General features: G+C 40.5%; 1 protein-coding gene across 1 annotated transcript in view; it reads left to right on the top strand.

Annotated features, from left to right (window-relative positions):
• Nucleotides 1-488: 488 nt before the first annotated feature.
• Nucleotides 489-19300, top strand: part of COL25A1 (collagen type XXV alpha 1 chain) — a gene marked incomplete at its 3' end in the record, with an annotated part of 302483 nt that continues 283671 nt past the window's right edge. Inside the window, exons 1-2 of the mRNA XM_080344309.1 lie at nt 489-1431; nt 1903-1972. Of these exons, the coding sequence (XP_080200435.1) occupies nt 1072-1431; nt 1903-1972 (430 nt within the window). The 5' untranslated portion in view covers nt 489-1071. The remainder of the gene's footprint in view (nt 1432-1902; nt 1973-19300) is intronic.

The following is a 19300-nucleotide window of genomic DNA, read 5'->3' as shown; positions in this document are numbered from 1 at the left end:
GGATGGTGATGCTTCTTTTCTAGTCGTACAAAGCAGGAGCAATGAAAATGGGCTGGTGCGGATGACATAGTGAAGAAGCAGCTCGGTAAATAAACAAATGGAAAGAAAATCAGTTAAAATTGAACCATCTCCATGCAATAGGGAGTTAGTGCCTGCTGCTCCTTTGGATGCGAGCCCTCTCCTCACATGCGCGCACTCGCCAGCCGCTGAGTTATACACGTTTATCCTCTGCGCTCTAAAAAAAGAACGGGACGACAGAGCGCTGCCCGTGTTTTATGCCCGCACCGCGGGCATGACAGCCCGCTCATAAACCGCCGTAAATTAGCGCGGTTTCCCAGCACGTCCCCCGGCGGGGCAGCTGCCTCCTCCAGCCCCTGCCCCGGTACCCCCAGTACCCCCCTCATTTGTTATTCTAATGACCCGCGCGCCGTGCATACATTATGCAAAGAGAGCTCCCCACGCCGCTCCTCCGCCTAGGTGAATAAATTATGCTAGTGAAGGCGGGGAGGTGGGCCGGCGGGCGGGGGCTGCGCGGTTGGCCGCGGGGTAGCGCGGGTTGCCTGCCGGCGGGGTGACGCGGCTGCCGGCCGCTTGCGGGCTTCCCCGCCCGGCACGGCGCGGCTGCTGGGCGCCGGCAGGCAGGTGGAGGGGGAGCAACAAGTCTGGCGGCGGCGGGGAGGAGTAGTGGGAGGCGGGGGGGGTGGGGGGCGCTTCCCGCCCCGCGCCTGAAAATCTCTCTGACAAGTGGCAAATCCGGAGCAGAGCACGCTGCTCCCTCCGCAGGGCGGGTGGAAGCCGCGGGGGTTCGCCCCGCACCCAGCCCTGCTCGCCGGCTTTTGGCTCCGCGTCCCCTCGTCCTGCTGCGCGGCTGAGTCGCGACCCGCTGCCGGGCACCGTGCGGTGCGGACTGCGGTGGGCGCCGCCGCTTTGCCTTGAAAAGTGTGTGAGCCCGTTGTGGGCTTCTCATCGCATTTTTTTTTTCTTAAATATTATTTTGCCTTTTTGTTATTTACGCTATCGTACTTTATTGTTATTATTTTTGTTGCTGCTGTTTGTAAACTAATTGCCTCCATGGGGGGCGGAGGAAAGGAAATCAAAGCTGCCGCAGCTGAAGGGTGTAAGGGCATGCTGGGGAAGAGCCGAGGCGCCGCAGGACGGGATGGCAGCGGGAAGCCCGGCTGCGGCGGGGACCGCTGCCCACGGCGGGCCGGGCCGTGCGGCTCGGCGCTGGCGGCTCTGCTCTCGGCGCTGGCGGCGGCCTCCTGCGTCTACCTGGGGGTGCGGACCAACGACCTCCAGGCCAGGGTCGCGGCCATCGAGAGCGCCCGAGGGAGCTTCTCTGCCGCCGCCCCGCTCCCGCCGCTGCCCGGCGTGTCCCTGGAGCAGCTGAACGCGATGATGCAGGAGAAAGTGGAGCGACTTCTAGCCCAGGTGCGCGGGACGGGGGTGGCTGCTCGCAGCCTGTGTGTGTGCCGGGGATGCGGGATGATGTGTAGCAGGGCAACGGGGGGGTCGGCTGGAGGCAGCTCCACCGGCGGAGTGTTGGGGAGAAGAGCGGACATTGAGCCCGCGTCCCCGGGGACCGGCGGGCACTGAGCCCGGGGCGGGGGGCGCCCCCGGCTGCTGGAGCGGCCTTTGGGGTCCCGCGGGTGACCCTCGGGCGGCTGCCACCGAGGCTTTTCTCATCCGTAACGTGTCGGGGGTTGGTGTAGGGGGAAGAGCCGGCGGTGTGAGGATGTTGTTGTCGTGGGGGTGGAGAAGTCGGTGAGCCCCCGTGGGTCCAGTCCCAGGGGAGCAGCCCTGGCCGTCTGCGCACCCCGCGGAGCAGCGGTCAATCCCGGTGCGCTGGCCGGGGCGGAGGGAGCTCGCCAAGGGCTCTCACGTTGCTTCTCTCGCCCGCAGAAATCCTACGAGCACTTGGCAAAAATACGAGTAGCGAGAGAAGCGCCTCCAGAGTGCAACTGCCCACCAGGTAACAAACACAGCTTGGAAATCTCTGGGAGGCTTGTAACTCTTGGGGTTTTGATATCCTGTGTTTTTCAAATGCATGTGGGATCCCGGGGATGCCTCTTCAGTCAACAGCTGTACCTCGGGTGGAAAAGGTGTAAAGCCTCGAATCGTCTGTTTCCATTGTGGCATTGGATTGGAATTAATGCTGGTTAAAGACCGCAGTTGGGCTGAGCGATGCCAAACAATAATACAAAGAAATTAATGATCTAACCTAGCAAGAAGAAATATATCCTGTCTTCAGTGGTGTAGCACTGAATCAAAGTATTGTGTGCTCAGCTTGGGAAGTACAACAAAAGTTCCCAGCAAAAATATCAAACAATTTATTACGTGGATTGAAATAGGTGGAGAGTCTGTTACAAGTTAGGGGTAATATATACAAGAGCTTTTCAGTCTTATTTTTCTGTAGTCTTGGATGAAAGCAGTTTGCCTAGGAAGGGGTTGCAGGTTTCATACTGGGGGTTCAAAACTGTGTGTTTATGCACCAGCGATGCTACTTGACTTTGGAAATGGGGCCTCCTAATATTGGGATCGATTGTTTGTACACACGCACTGCTATGTTCATCTTGTGTTTTTCGTGCTACTTTTTGACAGTCTGATAACTGGCAATATTGCTTTGGCTTATTGACTTCTGCTAATATATACCCAAGTTCAAATGGCATCTTAAAAGTCACAGGGTAGTGTAGGAATTCCAGCAGCCTCTGTGAGATGAAGGACATTAGATGCAGTGTGCTTTACATATCCTATCTCTCTGTATAAAGAAACATTTCCTTTACAGTTGGAATATTGACTGTCAACAAGACTGAGGCTGATGATGTTTGCCAATAGGATGCGTGATAGTACTGTGTATATAACGAAGTAGCTCTTCTAGTTTTAAGATTTAATGCCTGCCAAACTCATTAGTGTGAAAGAACTACTGAATCTTGGTGTTAAAACTGGCTACAATGATTGGTACTGTATTTTGCTGATGATACAATGGAGAGCAGAGTATTTACTGGCTGGTATGGAGGTTGCCATGACTAACATGAAAAGGACAATATATATGACTAGGACTGTTTTAAAAGAGTGCCTAGAATTACTCAACTCCCAGCTACTTTTGGTAAGGAACGTTAGTTTCCTGCTGTACTATATATATAATTTTTTCCTTTAAGGCTAACATGAGCATACAGTGTTGATGTTGTTTTTTCTGTTGCTTGACTGCAATAAGTTACAAGATCCAAGTTTGTGTGCTAAAAATGAGTGTTGCTTATAATGTTGCATTCAAGGATATATTCTGTGAGCCTGAAACACTGTTGAATTTGATGCCAAGCTCTCTCCCTTTCCTTTCTTTTTTAAATTCATCTGTTAGTGTTTTCTCTTGTCTTTTTCATACTAAAGGTCAGTATCTACTTTTTCATAGTTGTTGTTATGTGCTGCTTTACTTCCCCACTACCACTAGAGCTCCACATTATACCAGTTTTTATCTGACCTTTTTTCTTAAGAAGTATGTTTGATCAAATAGGTAGTGGAATATTTTCTCGCATGCATTCTAAAAATGGTTGCTAGATGAAAGTCAAAATAAATTGATCTGGGAAACATTTTAAAGGGAGCAAGATTCACAAGATCAGGAAAACTTATATGAATTGTTATAAAATATATAAAAAAATGCAATTTCAGAAAGAACTAGCTGGTACGTGAATTAGAAATGTGATGTGGAGCTTTCCGCCTCTGGGTAGCTATTTCAGTTTGGAAGCAAGTTTTGTAGTGACTGGAAGATGTTGCCACGTGATAGCCTCATTTTGGACTGCTTAAAATGAGTTGATGGTCTCATACTTGCTGCCAGTGGACAGGTGTCTTACCTCAAAATGGCATCATTTTGGGAGCCTTGTCTTGGAGAACAAGTGCTGAGTGGCACCGCTACCCCAATACTGTGCTTTCCTCATATCAGGAATTAGGCAGAGCAGGAGGGGACAGAGTGAATAAATTGTTGTTTCTCCATGTGGTTCACTCTGCTTGTTAGAATTCCTTTTTGACTGGACAGGGTGGGCTTTTATTTTCATCCTTAGTGCTGCTATTACAAATTTGGGTTAGTGTATTCAGAAATGCACTTGATTTAATAGGAAAAGTATAATGGAAACTCAGTGGTTTTTCTGTTGCCTGCTATTTGTGAAGCCAAAGAGTAAATTGCCTCTTTACTTCCCCACGTGGTTCCCCTTTGCAGCTTTATTCTGCTCAGCTTCTGCATTTCTTCTCTGGGTTTCCGTAATAGTAAAATATGTGTCTGTTAGAAATGACTCTGGAAAGCCTGCATGGTACAGAGGTGATTTTTTTAAAACATCCCAATGCTGTGAGAAAAGGCTGCTGCCAAGTGGCTACCAAGGCAGTATCCATCATCCTGTTCATTAAAGAGAAATAAAGATTATTTTAAAATAGGTTATATTGTTCCCTACCAAAAGAAGAGGGGGAAATCCAGTCTGCAGTCAGGAGGGTGAGAATGTGGCCTTTCATTTAGGATTGAAGTTATGCAATGGGTATAGATCTCATTAGCTAGAGTTGTTCTTCCCCTCATGGCTCTCCATGGTAGGAACTTGCATGTTCAAGGGAAACTGGGTTTGAGTGGCTTGGCAGCCAGATTCACAACTGCTCATAGCCTGCAGAACTGCCCACATGTAGCTCCTTTTAATTCAACAGTATCCTTGAACTTTGTCTGGAGTGAAGACTAGTCATATTTCTCTTTAAAAACATTTTTTTCCCACTAAATATGACTTTTCTAACTATTATTATTTTATATTTTCTTATAAAAGAAACACAGTATGAAGAGATACTAGTGTTTTGATTTTGGTTCTACAGGACTAAAACCAGATTTTGTAAATATTTTTAAAATGACAATGGCAGGCATTCTTTCTCTTCTTAAAGCAGAGTAATAAAGTTTGAAAAGTAAATGCATGCTGACATTCCTCTTAAATTACCTCAGCTCTAACAAGAGTGCCAGCTTAAATCCCATGCTTGCAACTTGTGCTGCAGTCACTGTTGGCAGTGAGCCTTCTATAATACACATAGGACTGGGGGGGCAAATTAAGTGGCTAAAATTATTTTAACTGTAATAAATTAATTTTTCTTTGCCAAATTGATTACTTATTGTAAATTAGTGTTTCTCAACTGTAAACGATGAACAAAAAAGTAGGTGTGTATGTAACTATTTAATATGTTTGAATCTTCCTTTAAATGGCTGTGGGAATGTGATTGGTTTTTATGAGGAACAGTCAAGCACTGTGCTGGGTACTTCGTACCAATTCCTAAGAATTATACTGTTGTGGAAAGAGTAACATGCCAAAAGCACGGGTATACTCCCAATCCAATATGAAATTCTTAGTTTTTTGTAGATTCTTCAAACTTTCTTCTTCTACAAAGCATTCATGTGTATACCTAGGACCTGTAGACTTCAACAGAATTAACATGTTTACATGTTTTAGTGAATTGATCTTTTATATCTCATAAGGGTCAAGTTCTGACACTTGCGATCATGTGTCACTATTTCTCATTCTATAAGTTGTCCTCAGAGCCCACTTCTGGGTCAGATGTTGTTGGCAGGAGTAGGAGTCAAGTCTGTTGGTACAGAAAGTTCAAACTTGGCCAGCAGAAACACTAGCAGGTGATTGTGCATGGTTCTGCATGACCCTTTTAGCCAATTTTGGGAAGCAATTACTCTTTTTTTTTTTTTTTTTCTTCTGAGGAGTGAATTTATTAATTTAAAAAGAAAAAGGCACATAGTATTATATAAGTAGGATTGCCTATATGCTATACATTTAATTCTGCCTTGACAAAGGATAGATTGTATAATGTAAGAGATGTTTATCTCTAACTGCTATGACACACGGTGGATGTATGTTCACTATAGCTTGCATGTGAAATGATATCGTTTATAGTGGGGGTTTTTGTGTGTGGTGTAGTTTGTTGTGGTTTTCTTTTTCCCTTCTCTCTCTCAGGAACATTAGCTGAACTTCACTGATGGATACCTGGTGAAGTCAACCAAACAAATTTACTTTTGTTTTTCTTTTGTGCCACAGGCAATGTTCCTTCATTTGCTCTTTCTCTTGTAGGTTTCTTGATGGGCAAAATACATTTTTCTTCCTCTTGTGTTCAGATACCTGTGGCTTCAAACCCGTTCCGTGCATGGACACTGTCACCATTCTTCTTTCTTAGCCAGCTATTTTGTGTTGTTTTTGTAATCATGTCATTTTGATTCTCTGCTCCAGTCTTGAAGAGCTGTATGGTTTGACATTTGAAGTGCCTCCTATTTCACTATGCAGTCTGCTGTGATCAGGTTATAAGCCTTATTTCAGTGTAGTTGTGTGTATATAAGCATGTTCATTCAGGAGATGAAATACCATAAGACAAGGGATTTTTGAGACGACAGAGAAAACGAGTTATAGTAATTCTAGTGGGAAAAACTGTTCTACAGCTACAGTTTTTCAGTAGGGTGATGAGTCTACTATATGTATTTTGGTAGCAGGAGGGATGGCAAAAATACATTTATTTTCTTAGCATCACAGTACTGTTTATGTCTTTTTAAGCAACTAATGTTTGTTTTGACATGCAGTGGAAGTACAGTTTAGGCACCCTTTCTTATTTCCACATGTTCCATAAGGATTATTTCCTGAAGCATTTCGAGTAGTGAGGCTGAAAGAATGGTGGAGAAACCAATTTTTGGGATTAAAAGAATCCTTAAATAGGTATCAGCAGGGTATTACTTTTATTTAATTAATTATTTAAAAGTTCTGATTACAGTGAACCAGTTCTGTAAAGACTGAAGAGGTAATGAAAAAAGGAACTGACTTAAGTGCTTACTGGTAGAGAGACCCAAACCCAAGGAGATAGATACAGAAAGTATCCAAAGTGTTTTCCCCTGTTACTATCTGAACCTAGCTCCCAGCGCTACTTATTTCTGCCATGTCTATATAATCTATTTGATGAATGCAGTAGTCAGCTCTAATTTTGTAATTTTTCTGACAGGGCTTTGAGTTCCCCTTTCATACCTCCACTGGCTTGATATTTTTCATTTCAGTTCCTAGATAAAGATGTTTATTGATGTGCAGCAGCATGCAACCTTCTGGGTAGTCTGTTGTCTTGTTTGGATGACTGATTAAATATACTGTTTTCTCCCCGCAGAATAGCTAAATATATTTTATTGGCTAAGATGTGACCTTTTAATTCCCTTCCCTCTGGGTAAGGAGGTAGGGTGTGCAGGATGATGAATGAAACATAATGTGGCTCAAAGGAGAACTGATTGACAGCAGGCTGCACCAGATTTCTGTCTTTTGTAATATTACTGATGTCAGTGGTGTTGTAGCAAAGGTTGATTTGACAGCAAAAGTGTTATTAACAAGGTTATTTTTTATGACTTTAATTAAAGTTTATTGTACTTGCACAGTTTTGTGAAACAAGGCATATTAAAAGGAAGGTTTGATTATCCACTTTAACTGTTCTTATATATGTGAAATTAATATCAATAAAAGAACATACAATATATGTTGTTTCCTTCCATGTGGCAGCTGTCCATCTTGAACTGCTGAAGTGTCAGAGCAGTTCAAGTAGTGAGACTTGCAGTGTGAGGAGTGCTGTTAAGCCCACTTCTAGAACAATGATTTTAGTGTTGTGGGGGTGTGGTGGTGGTGTTGTGTTTGTTTGTTTGTTTTCCTTTTCTTCTGGTCATTAAATATATGCACCTAGTTCCTTAAACAGTCTTTAAAGCCTGGATAGCTGAGTTCTGTCCAACAGTAGTCACCCCCTGCCCCTTTTCTTGAAGGTTAGTGGTTTCTTGGGAATGTGTTGCTAGAACAACACTGCTGCACCTGCATTATAGCACTCATCCTCCTCCTTGCTCCCCTCTAAATTTACTGGCTGCAGCTTACCTGTCTATTTTTTCTATTCTTAGCACAATACAGATTAACTAGCTTTGAAAACAGCATGACTGACAGAAGCTGTCTTTATAGGGCATTTTAGGTTACCAGATAGAATAATATAATTAATATGTTCAAGTTACCAACCCCGTGAAACCATTAATCTGTAACACACAGAGAACTTAAGGCATATGGCTAACTACAGCCTGTTCAGGAAGACTCATCTACACACAGAGCTTTTCCCCTTCATTTTCTTCAGTTGATTTCCTAAGTCAGTCACAGAAAAGGAGATCTGACTGCTTACTTAGAACTATTAAGATGATGTAAGAAGACATAGAATAATACCGGCTGGAAGAAACACTTTTCACTCTTCATGATGAAAGCTACAGCTTGCAGGTAGATTATACACACAATAGTGAACGAGATGATGCAGGCTCACTCTTCAGAAGGTTGTGAACTGTCGTGATTTTACTGGTTAGACTGGCAGAGTGGTGCCTGCTTAAATTCATCTACTTGGGTCTTTTCATGAGATTAAGTTTAGTAGATGAGGCTGGTTGTGAAAACTTAATAAAAACAAATGTCAGGACAAATTTTCAGAACTGAGTGCCAAATTTCAAAGTGCAAGATTTGTATATACCTTTCATGTAAATACAGCTATTATTTTCTCTATGTAGGCTTGAAGAACTGAAAATACAGGTCAGGTTGATACCCCAGGACATAATTTTATTCATGCTCCTGGGCTCTGGACCTAATGTATCTAGGGCACCATTGTCAGAGATTTCCTTCCATGTGGTTCATAATTGCAGTGACTAGTCAGTCACAGTTCTACAAGTCATTAGATCTGCCTTAATTTTGTGATTAAGTGCAACAGCCTCATGTAAATAGTCTCCTCAGTTAAAAATGTGCTGCTCTGTAAATAGGTAAATGTATAGTGCAAGAAGTTGCTAATGCATAGATGTGCCTAAGCTAAAATACTCTACTATCTAAATATTTCCATAGACTGCTTAGTTCTTAGCAGGAAAGATACAATTTCCTTATTTGTGAAGTAAACCACTTGTCCCATCTTTTGTGCTCATGAGGAAAACCTGATGATTGCGCTCTCTTTAAAACAGCTTTTAAAATATATTGGAAGAGTCTTGTCTGTGATGCACACTATATAACATATAACTTAATCGCTCTACTCTTCCTGTGTAAATATTTAATGCATGTTTGGGGAGAACTGTTTCTTTTTGTTTGGAAAGCTTTAAAAGAGTTGATGATGCCTGGCAAGTTTTTGAAGAAATATGAAGTTATTATACACTCATGTAAATATTTTTACTAGAAATATATGTTCTTATAATTATCAAAGTTATTATGACAGCCCTGTGTATGGCAAAAAACCAATAAATGGAATGAAGAACGTAATAAGAGGTAATAAAACTGAGATGTTTCTTATTCTTTTAGAATGTTCTGAAAATTAATACAGTGATTTCAGAGACTTCAGCTTAGATACGTTCAACCAAAAAATAGTGTAGTTTTTAAGAAACAATAGTTTGCCCTACGCCATCATAAAAATTGACCAGGAACTTGTAAAATGCAAAGGAAATACAGTTTTATTTAGAATGTGTACAGATAAATTACATGAGGAAATAGATGAAGGTCTATTAAAATCAGTACTTTTAGTTTAGTCTTTGTTAGGTATTAGAATTATCATCTGAGTTTTGATTGTGCATGAAACTCATCTTGCAGTTATTGTGCTCTGGGCAAGTATATTAAAAAAATATCTCTAATTTGTGTATTTTTTAGAGTTCTTAGGAATTTATATTTGGGTCTTTAGGAATATGATTTATAGATTTTTTTACATAGGTGTTTACGTTTGCTAATGTGTCTTGGTTTGGCTCACAATAGAGAGTGGATCACAAATTCACAGGTTGGGAGAGGTTGAAAAGGAGGCTGTACAGGGAATATGATGGACATAAGTCCCTCTAAGTAGCTTCCCCTACCCTTCTGTGGCTCTTCTACAAGCTCAGCTGAAGAAGTGCTGAGGGGAAGAAGAAGGATATCAAATGATCTTTCTCTTTGATCTTAGTTCCTCTTCTGCAAGCAGTACACTGTACTGTATAACATAGCAGTATGATGTTTCTGGTAGTCTTTCACAATCTGCCATAACTTGGACACGTAGCAGGCTGCCTGCCAAGTCACAGTGACATAATGTGGAATATAGCTCACTATAGCAGGGAAAACATGCATAAAGCCAAGTGGCTCATCTGCTCCTTTCCGCTGACTAAAATAACTGGCTCGTGCCATTTCCTGATACTGCTTCAGGCTGTTGGTACCTGGGAGGTGCTTCCTCTGAGCAGCAGAGATTTGTGGGAGGGAAGTCTTCTATTTTCTCTTTTTTAGGAAAGAAGCAAAACCAATTAGCCCATGAACTTGGCTCTTGCTACCCTTTTAAAGAGTTTCAGTACTCTTAGGAGTAAGCGGGTGTAGAGTAAGAGCTGTAAGTGTAATGGGAGGAAGACTAAAAATATAAATAGTTCTAAGGCCTTTGCTGTTCTGTCATTTGTAGTTTATTCTGTCTTAAGAAAAATCTATTTTACCTTCCACTTGAGTATTTTCAATATCCTTCTCTGAATGTAGTAGCACAGAAAAAACCCCGTGCCTCAAGTATGATCAACCTGATAGACTTCTATGATGGCATGACTGGCTGGATAGACAAGGGGAGAGCAGTGGTTGTTGTCTACCTTGACTTCAGTGAGACTTGGCATTGTCTCCCACAACATGTTTATAGATAAGGTCTGGAAGCATGGGTTGGTTGAGTGGACAGTGAGATGGATTGAGAACTGTCTAGGTGACAGCTCAGGGGGTTGTGATCAATGGTGCAGAGTCTGGTTGACAGACTTGTGTATGCATATCTGAAAGCAGAACAGTACCCTGCAATTTGACGGACAGTGAAACTCTCTAAAAAGATATTTCCGTGATTAAGATCATGTATAATCTGTAAGAGCAAGGGCATAGCTGGCTATAGACTAAGGGCTAGCCTGTGTTGGTAGTACTAATTGTGTTGCTAGGAAATGATGCGACGTTTCTTCTGAGTAGTGCTCCAGCTGGATGATAATAGGATTTTCATCGAGGACTGCAGTGCTGAAAGTCAAAGTGTATGCATCTGAAGTTGAGGAGGTATTTCCTTTAGCTGGCATCTCTAATAATCTCTTAAGAATATGAGAATCAGCTGCCTGAAAGCACCCCTCCTCTTCCTCCCCACCTTGTGCCCATACCCTCTGAGTAATCTCCTGTTCCAGTACCCTTGATGTTCTCAGGGGAAGCCTTGATACCTGAGTATACGGGTATGGCCACAAGGGATTAGAAGGATAAACTCCATAGTCTGTGTATTAATAGACTCTTCTACAGTCACAGAGTTTCCATCTAGATAATGCCCAGTGGCATCATTATGAAAAATACTAAGTGTTGGCTACAGAGTCTCTGTACTGTCAACCCTTCTACTGCTTTTTATCAAATGTTCCTTTAATGTTTGCACCTCCAGTGCTGTGTTACTGGTTACTGCCAGTTGAAGGATGACAAAATGTTGAGAACTGTCACTTCAGCTTGACATAGAGGTGATTAATGTACTATTTCACACCCTTTGCCTCTCAGACAGGATAGCTTCCTCAAACTTCAGTAAAAATACTTCCTGACTCATAATTTAGTCCTTGTTCCAGGAGATGTGCTCTATGCAGACATACTCAAGTGCAGGCCACAGTAGGGTCATTGTTAAGGTGGCCCTATAGCAGTGCTGAACTTGAACTCTGCTCTTCTTTGTCCTTGTGGATGCTTGATAGACGTTTGTGTCACTTCATATGCAGCTTAGGGAATGGTTTTAGTTGGCACTTACAAATACAGTGGTATCACAGAAAAAGCTGGTGGTGTTTGCTGTAGCTAAGTGTGTTTATGAAGGAGTCACACTTCAGTAAGTATCACCTCACATATGTTTCCCAAGTGGTTTCTAGGAGTAGATACACAAAATACTGATGAACCAGGGAGGCTCAAAAGCACAGTGACACAGCATCAGTTTAAAATGAACCAGTGCTTAGACTTAATACTTACTTAGAGTTGGTGTCTTTGTAATGACGACAGCCATGCTTGTAGAAGGCTGGAAATGTTTCTGTATGTGAAAATGAAGTGTTTTTCCAATGCAGAAAACATATAAGTACGCTGTATTTCTTCAGCGTAGAGAGACTAATCTCAGTGAAGAGAGATTAGTATTTAAGTCTGACAGTTGTGGATTTCACTTTAGGACAGCTTTGCATAATTCCTTAGTTTGAATTGCAGGCTGAGCCACATCCTAATGTGTGGTATGGGGACTTTCTTTTAGCACATTCAATTAAGAGGCAGCACATAAGCTGTGAGAGTGGCCAGTTAAAAAGAAGCATGAGCCTTGAAAACTGAACCACAAGTAATGAGGGAGAGATACAGGAAGACTGAAATCCTCCTTTTTTTTCTCTCTTAAAAATGATTTGCTGCTACAAGGTGGTCTTTGGGTATATTTCAAGCAATTCCTGGCCATTTTAGGATAAGGTTAAATTAATCTGTTTTCAATGTGTGCTATAACAACTGGATCACTCCAGAAGCACTCTGGAGAAAGCTCTCTCATAGCAAGTATGAAGGAGTGCACCTAAGAGGAAATATTGTGCTTAATAAATTACAGCAGGGACAACTAAGTAACAGATCTGTATTGTGACTGTATTTCTTCACAGGAGTATAAAGATAGGGTAGAACATCCTCATATTTGAGTTCTTCCATCTGTAAAACAGAACTAATGTAAACACATTAACCAATTTGTGCCAAAGACAAAGTATTTATAATTTTGAATAAAGTTACTGTCTTCAGAAGCAGAAGTTTCTTTCTCTTCAATGCATTCCTCTCCTTTTTAATTTTGGTAAGCACCTCTCCATGTTCCACTTTGATCTGTAGTAGAGGATATAATCAGACGGAATCTGTTGAAGTATCATTGCTGGAAGTCGCTTGTTCATTTTCTGAGGATACAGAAATGGGGTCTTATATAGTGCTCTTTCTTCTTTCCTTAGGTTGCTGAATCATCTTGTGTGAAAGTAGTTGCAAAAGACATCAATTTGCAACTGAAATAACCTTTGGGGAACTTTTTTTAAGGATGTTTTTATTTTAAAAACAACCCAACCCTGAGGAATCTTCTTAATTAACTCTTTAAGCCCAACCCACCATCCAGTTGCTCACTCAACATATTATGGACTTGTCTAGCTAGTATGCTGGACATCTTGTTCAGAAGGATGCTGTAAGAGACAGTATCAAAAACTTTGCTAAAATCCAAAACCATCACATCTCTTGGCTTCTCTTGTTCATTTAGACAGGTGAGCTTGTCATAAAAGGAAACTACTTGGTTTAGCAGGACTTTCCCCTCATGAACCTGAGCTGGCTATGACCGATGACTGCATTGTCTCAAGTGTTTTTCAATAGCTCCCAGAATATCCATCTCCATAACTTTACAAGGCACTGAAGTGAGACTGACAGGCCTGCAATTACCAGAGTATTCCGTCTTACCATTCTTGAAAACTGGGACAACATATGCCAGCTTCCATTCAACTTGGAGCTCTCCAGACTTCCCAAACTGTTGAAAAGTAATGGAGAAATATCTTGCAATGACATTGGCCAGTTCTTTCGGTACCCTGGGAGAAATCCCATCGGGCTCCATAGATTTATGTGCATCCATCTGGAGCAGGAAGTTTCAAACAAACTCAGGGTCAGTTGGGAAGGCTGTGGCACCCCCAACCATGGTCCTTCAACACAGGGCTCTAGGGTCCCAGGGCCCAGTGTGGTGAAGGAAAGCATTAAATATATCCACTTGGTCTGCATCCCTATTTGTGAGGTGACTGATCTCATCAAGTAATGAACCAATATTATCTCTGAACCTCCTTTTGCTGTTAACACATTTTTAAAATGCCCTGTGTACCACCCTTCACAGTGCTGGCCAGCTTGCCTGCTAATTGCATACATTTTCTCTCTACAGCAGCAAACTGTAGTCCTCACTTGTCACCTGTACTTGCTTCCAGTGTCCACACACTTTCATTCCAGAAGAAGATCCCTGCTCAGCCATTCCAAGCTTCTGCCTCACTTGTTTGATTTCTGACACTTTAGAATTGTGTGCTCTTAAGAGATAGCCCTTAAAAAGTGCCCAGCATTTGTGCATCCCAAGAATTAAGAATTGAGAGACTCTTAAGAGGAAAAATAGTAAATATGTTTTGCATATTTAATGGTTGTTGATGGAGTGTTACTCATACTTAAATGCTTTATTTTCAGGGATTAGGAATCTGTTTTGCACAGTATATGAGATCTGGGTTGCTACTGGGCTGGATTTCCAGTGCATTGCACTTGTTCTAAACCCCTTATGCTATTACATTAAACAGCTTAAAATAGCTCAACTCAACATGTTCTTCCTGATGGATGTGTGGTACTCTACCACTACTACACTTGTTAGACTGATCTTGTTTTTTTTTAATTAGAAACTGTATTTGTTTAAGAAAATTACAGTTAAGTCATACAAAAATACAACAACAAAACCACAAACAAACCCCAACGAAACAAAACCAAAACAAATAAACAAAACTTCTTAAGAGCGAATTCTGTGTCTTCAATACATGACTTTTATTTGCAGAGGAGAGAGGGTTTTTTATTTCTCTTTGGCAGCATTGCAACTCACGCTAATAAGTGAAAAACAAAGCTGTATTCAGTCTAAAGTTCCCTTCTCCCTGCCTCCCACCAGGAATCACTGTCGATAATAAAGCTTTTGAGGTAGTGCTTCTGATGAATTAGGAGGCAGAACACACCATTTGCACTTCTGTTGTTTATTTGGTTTCTAGGGAGTTTCTGCTTTGCATGTAGAGATTGCTGTTGAGATGTAAGGATATATAGGCTGGAAAGAAAGCCTTGGTTAATAAGGTGAAGCATTCCTAGGTTACTTTCTTCTTGCCTATTAAAAAAACGATTGGACTGCATTTTCTAAAAAGAAAGTGCAAGTTTCCCAAAGGGCTGTATACTGCTGCTGGCTGGATGTGTTAATAAGGCAGGTATATATGAGGTGTTAGGTCCTTAGTTACTTATTTGCATGCACAGTTATACAGATATATTGTTGTACTCTTGTCCATGCATATAAACTTATAACTCTTCTTTTTTTCTGATTTTTTTTTACTTAAAGAATTTAGATTAGCACTTAAATCTCCAGTTGTCACATCCAAATTTACAGATTTCCCCTGCCTTCCATTAGCCATGAAGCATTTTTTTTCCCAAGTCTTATTCATGTAGCCTGAATCACATCTCATTTATTGCTGATGTCTATCAAAGTTGGCTTTTTTCCTTTTTCTACTTAAATAAATCAAAATTTAGCAGTAGCGCTTGTGTGATCCTTTATTGTCCCACTGAATTTCTCAACATCTTCCAAGTACCTAGGCTTGTAACTTTATATTGTATCAAAGCTTCTAATGTACTTTTTCTGAAGGTCTGATGGGTTCTCATGAGCAAATGATGACAAGTGAATAACATTTAATTTTATGGCAATAATTTAGAGGTTTACAATTACTTAGAAGTTAATAAAATAAGTTACTTTAGGATAAATTTTTTTCCCTTTAAGTCAATAGTACTTTTAAAACTACACTTTCCCCTGCATATTTCTTGTTTCCATCAGTTCTTGTTTCTCCATGAAATAGTACCAAAAATAAAAGAGTGTACCCTGTTCTTATAGCCAAATTTTTTTTTCTCTTTACATATGAATCTCTCAACCAGAATAATTTATGCCATGATTTGCGTATTTTAACTCATCTACACATTATTTTAGCTGTCTAGCACTGCTTTGATCATTGCTTTAACAGGTGAGCTGGTGAGAATTGTTTTCATTGCACACTTAAGGACTGAAATTGAAAGGCAGTTTGTCTTTCAGTCCTCCTTCCACTGTTGCTTTCTGTGTGTCTCAGTTTCTGGAACAACAACCTGAGCTGATCTGCAAGTGTATTTGAGGACAAAACTAGAATTCAAATGTCTCACAATTCAAAGGTTTACTAGAATCCTGACATGGAGAAATTTTCTGAAAAAAATATGGTGCTTTTGTGTAAGGCTGAGAACAAAATACTTTGGAGGTAAATAAGCTTGCTGTACAGAGATTGGTATAGTAGCTATCCTGAAAAAATGTCTGGGGTTTATAGTCAGTCACAAGCTGAGCATAAGTTGTGTTATGCTCTTATAAGACATGACAAACAGAATGGACATATATCAAAACAGGCTGGCTGTGAAGTAGCTCTTCCACTCTGAATTGGTAAGGTACCACTTGCAGGATTTTATCTGGTTCTGGGAAGCATTTAAATACAAACATGGCTAAGATGAGGAGAGTTCAGAGCACGTCTACAACAGCCATCAGAAGAAGTCTGTAATACATAAGAATTTGAGAACTGGAATAGTTTAGCTTAGAACAGATACAACTGAGGAGAGGGGTAAATTTTGAAAGATCCGAAAGTCAACTGAAAAAAAAGAAAGAAGCAACCTGTATATCTTCTACAGAGAGGACAAGAAATAAACAATCCAAGCAGTGGAACTGATTCTATTTGATGGTTATGGCATCTTTATCACAAGATATTTTTAATAAGGGGTGATATTGATAACCTTTGCCCTTACTTTATGGAAGTAGTCTAGATGATGTTTGGAAATTATTTCTGTTGGTGTTTCTCAGTTACTCAAATGTTAAACACCCTACAAGTTAAATATTGATTCATTGCTTTCGGGCAGATTAATTGCTTTTTTATTTATTGCCCGTGTCTGATTTCTTTCTACTTGGCATATATGTGGAATTATTTGGTCAGAATTTTCCTTTGGTTTCAGTGAAGCTGTGTGTATCTTTGGTGGTATTTTTACATATGAACCAAGCAAGTATGACTCTAGTAAATAATTAATTGGTAGACTGTCAAGTGTAAAAAGCAAATATGCCGCAGGAGATTTGAGAATGACTTAAGTTCCATAGTGCTTTTTTTCTTGGGTACTCTTGCTGACTCAGTATGTTATGGTAGTGTTTGGAGAAACTGTGTGAAGAAGTATTTATGTTTGTTTTATTTTGTTTGGCTTTCTTTTGGCATGGTGTATACTAAAATTGTGATCACGGATATAGGAAATGAATTTCTGTTTCTAAAATAATAAAACATATTAAAAAGGGTATAGTATACCTTTCTAAAACTTCAGTGCTTCTGGAATTGTTAGGAAATCTCTTAGGGGAACACTTGGAAAAGCCATCTTTTTACATATGTATAGAATCCAGAATGAGTCCGCTTGCTGTGTTTCTTTATCGTCTTTCCCCACAAACCTTCTTTACCTGTTTTGCTCCTCACAAGTTAATTTACTTTAGTGGGCAGTCTCCTGCAAGATTTAACAGAACTGGAGTCTTGTGTTTTTCCTTGTTTCTCCACATATCTTCCTTAAACCATAAACCAAAGAAGCTGGCATGGCTAGCTGCATGCTGGAACAGTGGATGAATGCTCTTTAGGTTCAGAAAAACCAAGGGCCTCACAGTAAGGGGAACCTCTATTTAGTTTGAGTCACAGTTTGATCAAGCTTGGTGCTTTCTGTGCCTTTTATGAAAAAGGGTTGCAGTCAAAAACCTAGTACTGTTGGCATCATTTCTGTATGTATGAGGTGGCAGCAGTGTTTAAACAGGCATGACTTTAAAGCGTGGCTGAATTCTAAAAACTGACTTGTAAAATTAACACCTTCACTGACTGTCTGCTCTGTATGTGTATGGAGATGTGAAATATAATTAACTTAAGTGACAAAAAATATGATTATTCGTAGCCCTGTCAACAGCAGGGGAAGCTGGCTACTATGTCTCCTTAGGCATCATCAGAATTGTTGCATGAGTTATAAGGGTAATCATTTTCACCCGTGCTAACCCTCATAAGCTCATGTTGCAGAGCTCTTTACTAGTGAAATGACTGATATGTTTTGACTTATGCAAGCTTTATGGCAATAGTGTGCATGAAAATCAGAATTATGTTGTTTGGTGTTGTGGGTTTTCTTTTTAAATAGATTTAAAATAGATTATGGACTGACTCTTTTTCTTTTTTTTTCTTATGAATATCTGTACATTTACTGCTATATCTTTTGGCCAGTAGCAGATCTGCAGGGAAGCATAGACTGGATGCAAATGTGTCTACGTGTAAATCAGAAACATAAAACTGAAAATATCACTGTCAGCTGTGAACACACAGTAATTTTTCACCAAAACATACTTGTTATTTCCAGTAATTTACTTCTTAGAGTGGTGTTTGAGTAGAGATTATGTATTTTGTGCTAGGCACTTACAGCTGCTCACCAGCTAAACTGGTATCTACAATTATGCTTTAAAATTGCTTTCACCTGAAAAAAAGCTGTTTAGAGGCAGCAGCTGACTTAAAACTTTCTATTTGTCAATCAGCCAGCACATAGGATAATATTTGTAAGAAATTGTAGTTACATCGCTGCTAAGGATCAGGATATCCCTATAAACCAAATAAGCAGTATTATGTGTGTATTTAAAATTGAGCACTAAGACCAGTGTCTTAATAATAGTCATGGTTCAGACCTGGGAAATATATTTTGGGATTTAATTGACAGTCCGCAATTTGAAAGCTAAATGCCAGTTTGTAGGTTAGCCTTTCTATTTTGAGAGTCGTTAGCAGAATGACAGCAAGTTCTTGATGAAGCTTTGTTGCTGCTCATGATTATGCCATTGTTATTTATGCCTGTAAATTAAGGTTTTAAACATGAAAAGAAATGAAGCTTCAGAGGCAGCTTCTGGGACTCCATCCTCAGAGGAATAAATCCAAGATGGTGGGCGGGTCATTGCAGGACCCTGCTGTTCCTCTCATGGGATTGGTTTGCTTTTCAAAGGAGTTAACTGTATATATTACACTAATTAATATATTTTAATAAGAGGAACTGTATTCCCTCCAGTTCCTCTGAATTAAAGCCCTTCATGATAACCGTGGCCAAAAGGAATGCTGTAAATGTTTTTATTACAGGTGATTTTGTACACTTACAGGTTTTATGGGTTCCCTTTACCTCCCTGTTTCTCTTAAGAGCAAGATTAACGTTTCTGCAAGAGAAAGCCTCCGTTTAGCCTCATTAAGTTTGCTTTTTGGCCTTTGCACCCCTGTGGTGATGGGAAACTTGTCTGTAGTCTTTGGGGGATTTGTTAGTGTGAAGCAGGAAAAGAGGAAATGTCTTTGTGATCTAGATTCATTCAAATAGGGGAATGGCTGTTTCTCTTTTATGAAAGTGCAAAGGTGCATAAAAATTGTGTGAATATGTCAGTTAGGGGGCTGTTTCTTGTAACCAGTGGATTATAGTCTATCCTTAAGGTTTAAGCAATTTAACTCTTTAAATTAGTGATA

This window comes from Nesoenas mayeri (assembly GCF_963082525.1).
Source record: "Nesoenas mayeri genome assembly, chromosome: 4".
In the NCBI taxonomy this organism is placed as follows: Eukaryota; Metazoa; Chordata; class Aves; order Columbiformes; family Columbidae; genus Nesoenas; species Nesoenas mayeri.
Note: the sequence above shows the minus strand (reverse complement) of the source record. Positions and strands in the feature narration are given on the sequence as shown.